At 38.0% G+C, this 13,243-nt stretch overlaps 1 protein-coding gene across 2 annotated transcripts in view; it reads right to left on the reverse strand.

The window, feature by feature from the left end:
* Positions 1-13,243, reverse strand: part of CDK19 (cyclin dependent kinase 19) — a 109,813-nt gene that overhangs the window by 23,768 nt on the left and 72,802 nt on the right. For both annotated transcript variants that reach the window (XM_056856930.1, XM_056856932.1), the window contains 5 exons: positions 5,846-5,989; positions 5,630-5,699; positions 4,736-4,808; positions 3,841-3,938; positions 2,525-2,603 (listed from right to left, as the gene is read on the reverse strand). In XM_056856930.1, coding sequence (XP_056712908.1) covers positions 2,525-2,603; positions 3,841-3,938; positions 4,736-4,808; positions 5,630-5,699; positions 5,846-5,989 — 464 coding nt within the window. The remainder of the gene's footprint in view (positions 1-2,524; positions 2,604-3,840; positions 3,939-4,735; positions 4,809-5,629; positions 5,700-5,845; positions 5,990-13,243) is intronic.

Below are 13,243 nucleotides of genomic sequence, written 5' to 3' on the forward strand. Positions count from 1 at the left end.
CGCCAGTTGAGGCTTATCATGACAATGTCAAATTGAAACCGGGTGTTCATCTTACCTACAATCAAATGATAGAGCCTACAGGAAAAATCAAGACCTTGACTAAACTTCAAGAAAAATTCCAAAAACTGAATTGGCTGACCTACCTACAACTGAGGTCTAACTTACAAAAAGACTGTCTTTATCCCCAGCCATTTCGTGAACTAACAGAATTTGAGCAGATAATATCTAAAGATGATTCACATTTATTAGGTAAAATCTACAAGCTCCTTTGGAAATACGAAACAGAAGAAGAACAAGTGAAAACTAATATGATAAAATGGATGCAAAACTTTGGAGAAATGATTAATATGGATAAATGGGAAAAACTCTGTACTCATGAATTGAAATATACTGTGTCCCAAGAAGTGAAAGAAAACTGGTATAAAACATTCTACAGATGGTATTTGACTCCCAACATGCTCTCTCAGATGACCACTCCAGGTAAAAGGGGCGCCTGTTGGAAATGTCAAGACACGGACGGTTCCTATTTTCATGTTTGGTGGACATGTCCAAAGATACAAACATATTGGAAAAGAATTCATCAAGAACTGCAGTTGATGTTAAATATCAAGTTCACATTTGACCCAAAATTCTATTTACTCAGTATAACGCCACAAAACTTGCCTTTAAAATATCACGATGTTTTTAAGTATGCTACAACTGCAGCCAGAACGGTTTTGGCAAGAACTTGGAAACAAAATCATATCTCCGAAATAGAAAACTGGAAAGAAAAACTGTTGGAATATGCCAGCATGGCTAAGATGACTCACGAGATAAACCCAAAACCCAGCAAATTTAAAGAGCAATTTAACGACAAGTGGGCGTTATTTTATATTTATATGACTTGCAACTAACTAGTTGAAATATGCTGGCATTGTATTATATAATTCTGTTTTTAAATAATTGCTAAGTTAATAATAAATTCCTATATTATAGAATAGTAATATAAATAGAATAACACAATGACATATTGTATTAATTTCCTTTTTTTATTACTATTACTATTTTTTGGTATAGAAAACGTTTTACAATATACAATTTACAATATATCATTGAGCTTACTTTTTTATATCTATATAATATCTATATTTACTGTTTTTATATTTACAATGCTTACCCCTCTCCCTTTTTTCCCTGTACCCCTTCAATTATATATATATATAAAAAAAAAGAGTGACTGAAAAGACAATAATGCTAGGAAACATTGAAGATAGCAGGAAAAGAAGAAGAAACAACATGAGATGGATTGACCCAATAAAAGGAAGCCACAGTCCTCAGTTTGCAAAACCTAAGCAAGGCTGTTAACAATAGGTTTTGGAGGTCATTAATTCATAGTGTCACCTTAAGTTGGAAGCAGCTTGATGGCACTTAACACACACAAAAATATAATGTCCTTAAATCTGCCCACCTTCACTGAATTCACACTCTACCTTTTTAATTGTGACATTTCATTATAAAGATTCTTCTTCTTTTTTAGTCTAACAGTATTACCTATGCTGATCTTTATCACCGGGCAGGTGACATAAAAATAAATCTGATCCCTAGATGCCAGTGTGCAGCAATGCATCATGGGATTAAGGCTTCAAGGAGACTGCCACACCAAACAGATGGTTGGCACTATCAACGTGATTATAGGGACCCTGTGTTAAATAACTTCAGATCTGGTTCCACAGTCCTGACTATCAGACACTGAGTAAGCAACAATAGTGCCAGGCATCCACGGCTAGATGAAAACAAGAGGGAGCTGGGTGTTAACAGCTTACAGGTGTTGCTGAGTTCCAAACCTCTGTATCATCTTATCTGATACACACACTGGGAAGGTGTGTGTGTGGGGGGAATAAGCTAGAATACTGTGGACTCCACAGGGAAGGTTAGGGATAGCTGAACCATCATCCATCTCTACTCTTCATGAAGTTTCTAACCAAAAATAGAACCAATCCAGAGCACTATGCTTGGTACTACCCTCTAGATATAAAACCTCATTCTCAACTTTGACAGTTGAGAAAGGAAATGGAGTTCCACAGCTAAGGAGGTGAGTGTGCCAAGAATTCTGTACTGGCTAGGTCGGATATGGCTAGAAAAAAAATGCAATACTATGAATACATATATAGTTAACATGTAATAAAGAAGCCACAAGTATTTCAAAAACCAAGTCAAGCTCTGCCGCTTCAAAGAATATAGGGCATAAAGAGCTGGAGGGATATTTATCATCAACTGCAGAATCTTGAAAGACGTCACCAGGAGACAGATGATTGCAGCATGAGGCCTCTTATCTTCCTTTTTTCAGCCACATGTTACTAACAGTATCTAAATTTACTGAACATCTTTCTATGTAGGGCACTTGTAAACAGTGTCTCATGACATTATTCTGGGGTGGTCTGTGGAACATACATACATTCCTGGAACATCCCTGTGCTGCTAGCTTCCTCACTGAGGAAGCCTAATGCCTTTTTACTGATATAACGAAGTGGTCTATGAACTATACCTTATCCCCCTTTTCCTCGGGTTCATCCTCATTAAGAAATTCTCGTTTTGGGTAAGGTATCTGGCAGCCAGCAAACACACTGGAACACAAAAAGAATACAACTGATTTATAATACAGTGCCTTAGTTTGCAGCCTTCCATTTATTCAAAACTGTTAAAATGTTGATGTTATATTACTGATGCTGCAAATAATAAGAATAACTAGTAGCAAATAAATACCATGAAGTATATATTCAGACACAGAATATGAAGTTGTGGCAACTTCTCCTGGCCTTCAATAGAACTGCTGAAGGAGTTATGGGTTTCTAACAGTGTCCTATATCAATCCATTGTTTCTTGGGAGGAAGCTGAGACAGTTAATCTAGTTTCAAATCAGTTTAGATATGTAGTATTACTTCAGTGTAAAAGGATCTCTGCATCTAAAACCTGTACCTATTCCATAAATCCATTTCAAACTACACACATTTTCCATTATTATTCCTTAAACAGTACCTTTCAAATAATTTTTGTTCAAGTAGTCTGTCTGTCTGTCTGTCTGTCTGTCTGTCTGTCTGTCTGTCTATATATACATATCAGTGTGTGGGACACATCCAAATAAGGATATAAAATGAAGCTACGTCTAATTCAGCCTTTCACCCAAATCATTCCAGGGATACTGAACACATGGGGAAAGATGAGAGTTAGAAATGTGACAGCCATCTCACTATGTTCATTTGTTGTACTCGCATAAAGGGCTACATATGTAGGCACCTCTCCAGACAACAGGGGATGATGAAAAAACTGGCTTCCTGAATGTGAGAAGAGAATCCTAAGTTCCTACACTTGTACATGCACAGGAGCTATATGAACTTACAAAGAACACACTTAGGTTGGGGTGCATCTTGCTGCAATTTCACTCCCCCATGTCCCTGGAATGTCGTGTGAAAAGCCTTCAAATGTTTTTATCCTTCAGGGTAAGCATTCATCTTTGTTACATGAATTGTTGCATCCCAGCAGAGTCTATGCTCAAAGAAAAATCTGTGACTTCTGTGGATGCTTTTTGGACACCACAGATTTCCTTTCTTCGTTGAGAAGTCTAACTACTTGACAAGTTAACTGCCTCCAGGAAAAGGCAAGTAATTAAATACTTTTTACTTTTTTCTGGGCGTTCCCCTATTCTAGAACAAAAGCATATTTTTGCTTTCCAGTGAAGGTATCTCAGAGACATAATCAGGAAACTGTTCTGACTAGCAGTCTATTTTTATATATTTAAATGCTCACCATACATAGCAATTTTGCATTACACAGAGGAAAACAAAGAACAGAAGAGACACATACTCTGATGTAGGAAGTGGGTCTTCCTGGAAATAGGGATCCTGCAAAGCTTGCTCTGAGGTAATTCTTTTTGTAGGATCCATCGTGAGAAGTTTTTGAAGCTGTGCAATACAACATTAGAGAAGATTAGTTTACATTACTATCACTACAGAATTTACTGATATATATGCCACATGAGTCCCCATCAGTTATAATTAATTGAAAGAAACATTCTGACCATTTCCTATAGAACAAAGATGCTTCAATTTGTAAAGCTAACCTTTATATAAACCAGGGGCAGGGAACCTTTTTGGCCCAAGTGCCCCCCCCCCACTAAAAGTCTACCAGGGAAAGATGCTGTTGCCAAGCCTCAGTGGTGCCAGCATCTTAGAGATTCACTTTGGACTCAGCTGGTGGACACAAGCCATGCCTTTGGCCTTCTCCTGCACCACGGGCGTCATCAGTGCTGCCAGCGCCTTGTTTGCTTGGGTAGAGATCTGGCTCTGGGTGCCAAGCAAAATGATCCAGTTTGCCAGTGTTGACAAGTATACCAGGAATGGCTACCCCTGATGTAAACGTAGCAGTTAGTGCAGCATAACATATAACATTAATTCAATTACGCCTAGTTTGACTAAGTCAAAAAGAACGATCCAAAATAATTGGAAAACGGAGCATATGAGGAATGGATGTAACTCACAATTCTCCCTGATATTTTTCATGACTGTGAAACTACTACTTATATCAACTACAACAAGAATTACCAGACAACAGCAAATAAGTTCAGGCTTTGCAATACATTGTTTTTTTTAAAAAAAAAATTGGTGTATTTTCATCTTAATTTTCTGCCATAATCAGTCAGGTCAGTGTTACAAACAGAGCAATTGTCAACTGTACAATGGATACTGGAACCATAACTTACCAAAAGGAATACTTTGCTGTCAGGCTTCACTTTGTGTTTTTCCATATATTTTATGAGGCTACTATTGGCATACCTGAAAAATTAAATGAAAACACACATTTCAAAAGGATATTATACTTTCAGAAATAAAGACCATTTAATACTTAACGGTTGAAGTTAGATTATTCAAAGCACTTCATGTATCTTATCCTTTGAATAACCATGTAAGGTATGTCACCATTTTATACCCATATTACAGATGTAGAATTGAGGCTGAGAACAGATAGCCAAAGGCATGATTCAAATTGAGGTCATGCGGATTCATGGGTAAAATTATCCAGTGAGGCAAACAGCAGTTCCTCATGTCCAATTCAGGAAAATGGCCTGCGGAGGAGTTAACCTCCCATTCCCTGTGGTCCAAATTGGGTTCCCACATGCCTGAAAACTAAGTTTTAAAAAATCAATGGGAACTCTAGACATGGAAATCCTGGTGCACTTCTGGTTTGGCCTTGAGTCACTATACTAGCTCCAGAAGAAAGGGTATAACAATTCACATTAACATATTGTGTTGTCAGCTTTTATTGGTTGGTACATATGACAGACTGCAGGCATCTACAAGGTATGTTTCTTGTGATGTGTGAAAGTTAGTCATCTTTCTTAATGTTTTCACTTTATTTCATGAACGTATAACATTATTGTTAAAAGATATTCCTGTGTAGGGTACGTCTGCTCAAATGAAGATGTGCATTGATTAACATTTGTCTTAGATGTTACAAAGATGCTAACTTAACCTTTATTGTCTTGCTCTTACAGGTTTTAGTGTTTGATCCCAGTAAAAGATAAATTTTCCAAAACGAATACATAAATATGCATTAAATCCATAGCTACAATTAGTCTTACATGCAAAGAACTTACGTTGTTCTCCTAAAATCTTTTTGCAGTGTAGGATATTCTGGCATTTTCCTTATGTCTTCCCAGTCTTTATCTTTAAAGAGAAAGAGCAACTATTAAAATTATACAGTTACATAAAATATAATATTTGCTTAGTCTCCCATCGTATATAAACATAAGAAAATTATTTACTGAAAACCAAAATTCAGACCAAGAAATTTTGCATAAGAATTAATCTACCTGCAGGAAATCCCATTACACTGAATATGCGATCAAGCTGATCATGGTGAAATGGATTGCTTGTTTTGATGTCTTCCTGACGACAGTGAAAGATAGGTTCGGAAGTCAATAGCTCTGCAAATATGCAGCCAATAGCCCATATATCTAGAAAAGATCAAGTGAAACATCTAAATGTAATTTATTTTTTCATGGAAATAAGATAATTTAAAGTGATATATTAAAATGTGTGGCAACAGCATATAATCAACAATGGATTTGTGGCTTCTCTATTCATAGCCAGATTAAACAAACTGCCTTGTAAATTTTACACAGAGAATGCATTTAGGTGTCATAAAATGAACAGATTAGTTTATAATGAGAATGAGCAAAAAAGTCTGCAGAGTCACACATTCTCCACCCCACCCCACCTCCATGCACTGGGTAGAGCTGACGTTTTTTATGATACTCAGGTTGGATTAAATGACAAAGCATAGTTTATTCTTTTGCCTAAATATTAGCACTAAACTATGGCTTATGTCCTGGTTTGTAGACTAGGAAACAAACTACAGTTTGTTATTTTGTTGGATTCAGCTATTATAACAAAACTGCAGCTAGTACTAAACCAGGATGCCTTCAGCCTCCATGCAACACATGAGGAAAGAAGGTAAAATATGACCCTGAGAACATCCTAGCTTGTTCTCTTCATAAACAAACTGTTTTAACTTGTCACATCTGAATGCAGCCTAGCGCAATCATACATATAAGGGCAGAATTGAAGAAGAAAAAATCCCAGTCACCCATGAGAACAAAGTATTGCATTGATAACTTAATAAATTCAGAAAGGGGAAAAATCCTGTTTGTATTACTAGAAAGGATGGATTTTACTCTTCAGAACAGTCTTAGTTTAACAGAAGAAAACAATAAAATAATATTTACAGGATCAGGACCTATACAGGAAAACAGTTTCTTAGCAAGCACATTTTCATGTATATAGTGTCTTTTAAAGAACAATGTGTGGTAAATTTTTAAACTAAAATATTTTACCATTGATTTATCTAAGAGAAGTAAAAAGCTGAGAGTATAAGCATTTTTTAAGGAAAGAACACAAACTACCCTGCATATGAAGATATTTGTTTTCCTGATGAATAAAAAAGAGAAAAGAAAGATTTATAAACTATTTTTGGATAATCTAGATCCTGAGGCTCACATCCACACAGATCTTTTTTGCTCTTTGACATGCAAATTGGACCACTATTTTTCAGAGCCTCCACATGGTATCCTCTTTCCTCTTTTGAGGTTTACCCGTTCCTCAGTATGCTCTCTCAAACCTGCCTTACTATGATCTTTTCTGAAAGAATGCAGTCCAAGCAAGATAGCTCAGTGAATGAATGGGAAGATGTGCATTTTCAAAGGTCCAGTTGACACTGGTGCCATTTCTAGCTGTCAGCCCCTCAAGGACACCATTTTAACTGCTATGCTGCCACTGGAGGGCTTTTTGAGGATTTTTAAAAATCATTAATTGCTAAAGCAGTATAACTCTACAGCAATTGCTTTCAAAAACTTTTATTGTATTTGAACGGTGTATGCATATTAAGGTAAGTCATGCATCTTCAGATACAGTGGTAATTTCACTGTTTTTCAAGAAAAAAGTACAATTATTGTAAAATGATTTTTAATGTATAATTCTACAGCAATTGCTTTCAAAAAAAATTTATTGTCTTTGAACGGTGTATGCATATTAAGATAAGTCATGCATCTTCAGATACAGTGGTAATTTCATTTTTTTGAAAAAGAAAAGAGTACAATTATTGTATAATGATTTTAAATGTTGATGCTTTTTTATAACCTTTCTTTCGTATAATTATGACTGACACAAATAGAGCATCCCCCATGTCTTCTGAAGTAGACTGTTCTTGGTTGTGTGTGTGTAAATAATGATGAAAAATCAAAGGAAGTAGCTGGACCCAAAGGCACTTTCAGAGTCATGATAGAGTCACATGAATTTTTTAAATGAAATTAGCAGAATGCTTGTGGGTTTCAAATGGCCGTTTGAAGAGATTGGGTTGTGATGGAGAAGGTAGAAAAAGAAAAGCAGAACAACTATTCCCTCCCCTCACCCTGTAACTGAGCTTGGGCCACCTCTTGCAAAGGCAGCGTAAGTGGCATAGTGCAGGAAATGTCTAGGAACTGGAAGCAATTGCCACTCCCCCCACCCAAATGGGAAGAGGCACATGAAGAAAATAACTCCACTGCTGTTTGTTCTCTATAAAAGCAGCTATTCAGAGATGCCCTGAACACGGAGGTGTCATTTAGCAAGCAGAGATAAGAGCCAATGATAGACCTGACCTCCATGAACTTGCTCAGTCCCCTTTCAAGTCAGTTTAGGCAGCGGCCATCAGGGCATCCTCTGACAGTGAACTCCCGAAGCTAACCATGTGTTCTGTGAAAAGAGTATTTTCTTCTGTCTGACCTGAATTTATTGCCAATTTTATTGTGAGATCTAGAGCTCCAGTATTATTGGAGAGCTTTTCTCCTTCCCTTCTCTTATCATAAATCTTGATGTTGTCCCATTAGTCCTTTTGTTTCCAAAACTAATGAAACCACAAATGCTTTTTTTTTCTTAGGGAAGGCGCTCCAACTTCTTGATCACTTTAATTGCTTTGCTGCATCTTTTCCAGCTCTACATCCTTTTGTAAGATGGGGCTGCACTATTGATTTCTGTAAAGGCGTTATGCAACTAGCATTTTACTTTCCAACCTTTTCCTTCCTTAACATGGAATCTGCCTTTATTGCTGCTACATGCTGAATTTCATTGTATCCCTATTTTTGCTACCTACCTCTTTTTTAACCAATTATTGATCTGTGCCTGCCCTTCTTTATTCCACTAATGCTAAATTTACCCAGGAGCCTTTTGTAAGGAATTCTGTGAAAAGCATTTCAGAATTGTGGATATTCTCACAGCATTCTAAAAGCTAAGTGAGATAAGATTTCCCTTTACAGAAGTCACTCATTACATTTTCCCCTCAGCAGGGCTTGGTGTTCTGTGAACTCAATTTTAGCTTTAATAATTCTTCTACCATTTGGGACAGAAGTTTAGACTCCCTCCATATGAATTCATTCCTGAATTGTGCTCTTCTCAGCAGCTTCTGCCCCCTAGTAGAGTTTCATCCTTGTAGTCAAGTTCTGGCTTTTTTGGTTGTGTACTCAACTTGTGAAATGGCTCACCTATGGAGTTTAGAAGGGCACCACTTTTAGAAACAGGTCACTGATGGAAGCGTTGTTATAAACTATTGACAGCTGCCTAGGCCAATAAGATTTGAGCGCCATTGGGGAGTATGACTGTTGTAAAACAACAGTTGGGCTGGGACGTGAAAGAGAGAAGGTGGTAGTTAGCAGGCTTTAAGTTTTTCAAATTAGAGAAAATAGAAAAAGCAGACACTGTATGCTTAGCCAAGGACTAGATGGGGGCTTGGATGTATTGTTTCTGTTCAGTAACTACCAAGTCTGCCAACATTCAAACCATGGCAAGTGCTAAAACCATTTCCTTTTTCCTACACATGAACTTTTATCTGTTTGCCAAGGCTTAAACCTTTCTGGGTAGGCTACAGAGTAGATGAATATTCTAAGCGTGTAAGACTCATCATAAGAATGAATGCAACATGATTACATTTTTTAAAATTCCTTTTAACTCTTAAGTAATAGCAGAATTAAAAAACAAAATCAAGCTGCACCATTCTTAGCTAACTAACTAACCAGGGACAGCATCAGCCATAGCCAATACAAGAATATTTTAGATAATAAAAGGCTTATTCCTTTTAAGCAGAACAACATATTTAGAGTGGAAACTCAAATGAGATACATTACCTAGAAATAGTCACAACAAGCCTGCCAATTTGTGGAACACTTAACATAGCAAGAGGGATGATCGCTTTATATTCACAGTAACTCGTGCTCACATTCTCAGAGCAAATATTTTTGACATGACTTGCCTGAAGTACTGCCTCTCATATCCAACAAAGAATAATACACACAGATCTTAGAACATCATACATACATAAACATTTATTGGCATAATAACAGCATTTTAACATGTGATAATAAAAACACCAAAGGAAAATCATATTCTATCATGAGCTATCCATCTGCTTCAATAAAATTGCTAAATGTCTCCTTCTCATATAACAGGCAGATAATGCCATCCAAACCCTTTAATGTCAAATACACTGGTACATATCTATAGTCACAGTTCTTATCCTATAGTACCATTCTCTCTCTCTCTATCTTCATAACAATAGCAAGATACTCAGCAACATGCTCAGTAACTTCCGGGATTCTATCCATCAACAAAAACCAAGTACTCATGTCTGCTGAGTTTCTCTGGACCTGTAAATAAGGACCAATCAGTTGCACGTGCTGTTGGGCAAAGAGTGGGCAGCGCAAGAGGATATGATGGACTGAGTCCGGTTCTTTAACCATTGCTGATGGAAATATATTCAGCCTAGCCAACATAAAGGCTCTGCGATGCTGGGGGAGAACTAAATTTGAGAAATGGCCATCTGTGAATAGGCGAGGCTGAAGAAACATGGTGAGCAGAGCTCGTTCGCTCCAGCAATTATTATTTGTTGTAGAACATAACATAAGAATGGGTACTGAAATCAGACCTTAGGCTAACTCATCCTAAAATCTACTAAAGACAATACATGGACAATTAAGGGAAAGTTCAATAACACAAAAATAAAATTCAAGAAACTGTGCCACATTGTCCACAATAACCAGATACTATACTGAATTAATTCTGTACCCTTGCCAACATTGTAATATCTCATTTACATATTTCATAAAGAATAAGAGCACAATCCTGCCAAAGTTTGACACTTTGGCAGTTCCACAGCTTTTAATGGTAGAATTAATTCTCTACCACTGCAATCAATCTGACTTGAAACATTTAACTTTGGATGGATTGTACCCTAATTTATTAAAAGCATGTAATTTTGGTCTCAGGCTGTAATTCCCACAATTACAAAATCACTTTACTGACTGTATACAGCTATGAGTACTGATCTCTCTTCAGTACACATGTTATAATATTCTCCATAATTAATAATAGGAAAGGTGTTGCTTAGTTAAAGTAACAGTATTATCGTAGGGAAAAACTAATTATTTAAACATATGAACACAAGTGGGGACTCAGGTTCTTTGATAGAGCCATTGGTGGGACATGAGATACAAAAGGTTGAGGCTCAATTAAACACAACGTAGTAAGGGGCAATAGGATACTGTTTACTGAATTCAGCACACACCTTAGGACAAGCAGCAGCAATAACTTCATTTCTCAATTCCTGTATTACAGGCACATTTAGCCAAACATCAGACCACTCAGTTCAGAATGAATCCATTTTTTTTGCCTAATTTTTAGGCTTATTTGCCAATAAAAAAATGAATAGAAGAGTTTGTTGAAGATGAAAAAAGTGTACAGACAACTACAGTGACAAATTATAGCTTCCAAATATTTTCCCAGTTTTCAAAGTATATTTTTTTCCTGTTATAGTAAAAGATATTAACGTATAATAAATCTACAGCTTCTAGATGAAAGATACATAAAACGTTAATAAGCCCAAACCTGGCTGCAAGTTTAACTAAACAGGAGCCAGCTAAAATGTTTGTCTGATTCCCTTGCTGATCTGTTTCCTGTCGCAGTGGGAGGTAAATTCAAATATGGTGGCCACTATTCAGAAGGTACCAGAGGGACCAGGCCATGCATTTAACTCACTAGCTGGGGGGGGGGGGGATACCAGGAAACTACAATTCCAGCTTTATATACATTTATTCTAAATTTGACCACTGCTCAAGAATTTTCGTACTAAAAGACGGAGGGGGCAAATAAACACTGATCAAAATCAAACTAAAATCAATGGATTGGATTAATACAGAAATGGCAAAAGGGGGATAAAAATGAAATAAAAATGGTACTTTGTGTATTTAATCACTGAGAAATGCAACAGGCAAATCTTTCTCTGGGCCTGGCCTTTTGATTTGACTGCAGAGCTCAATATGGAAATGTAGGCCAGAAATTCTAACAGTGGTGTTCAGTGAATGGTTGTGACTGTTTTTGCTGCTCTGAAACTAATCTGAACCATTCAGTTTAATACATTGGCATCTTCACAGCCCACAATCTGAAAGCACTGTCTGACAGTAAGTAGCGTATCTGTTCTGATACTATTGCAGTCAGGTTGTGCTGTCTGGCTGCCAATTCCTGGGTGTCAGGTTACAGCGTCTCTGGAGCACCGAAGAGAGACCTTGTTGGGGCTTGGCGGTTGCAGAGGGAAGTCAGGAAATGCCAGCCCGTGGATCAGAATGACAGAAATCCGAGTCTGTTAACTTGCCAAATCAGAATCCACACATGTAGTCAACTTAAGCCGGTCCAAGGTCAGAGAGAGTAGTTCAGAGTGGGAGTCAACGAGCTGCAAGGTACATAACATGTTGCTTCCTCGTCGCTCTCCTGCCCAGCCATAACTTTTCTAGCGTGTCCGCCTGGGCTAGGATTCATCCTGCGAAGACTCCCCGTTCTGTTGCTCTAGCGAACACCGGTATGCTTCAAGCCTCGCACTGTGCCTTTTAGTTACTAGTGCCTTTCTCCATCGCTGCCTCCACCTGTCGGCCCTTGGCAATGCCTATGGTGAGTCAGCAGCTTGAGGGCTCACAGCTGGCTATTGGGTCCAGGCTCCCTGCAGGGCGGGAGTGGTCCTGACAAGACTTCCGGCTGCGAGTACTACAGAGGCTGGGGGGGGGGGGGCGGAAGCCTGAGAGCTGCCAGCTGGGCTACTACGCTCCTCACAAGGCTGGGATGGGTCTGATACCACTGGCTGCGAGGCCTGATGCAGGTCCAGCAGGGCTGGATCCTCCTGGTAGAGTTCTTCCCCTGAGCCTGACCCATGACACAGGTAGAGTAGGCAGAAGCATCACTGCTTCTCTGGTTTCCATTGGCTTTGTCAATGTCAAAGAGAGACAGGGAAGCCAGAGCGAGCAAATGCTAAGGCAGTGATGGCAAACCTTTTAGAGACCGAGTGCCCAAACTGCAACCCAAAACCCACTTATTTATCGCCAAGTGCCAATACGGCAATTTAATCTGAATACTGAGGTTTTAGTTTAGAAAAAACAACTCATACATTCACATATTTTGCGTTAAAAGAAAAACACAATAACAGAGCTTTCAATGATACAAACAACTTTTTATTGAAAGGTAAAAGTTTGCATTTGGCATGCATCTCTCCAGGACTCGTCCTCTGCTCAGCCACCGGATATTATTGTACATAAGTAAACAATTATACTGTGCCTGAACCTCCTCAAGAAGTGCTTGAAACTGTCGACAATTCAGAGCACGAGCCATGATGTACCGTATATACTCGAGTATAAGCCAAG

This window comes from Euleptes europaea, chromosome 10, assembly GCF_029931775.1.
Source record: "Euleptes europaea isolate rEulEur1 chromosome 10, rEulEur1.hap1, whole genome shotgun sequence".
NCBI lineage: Eukaryota > Metazoa > Chordata > Lepidosauria > Squamata > Sphaerodactylidae > Euleptes > Euleptes europaea.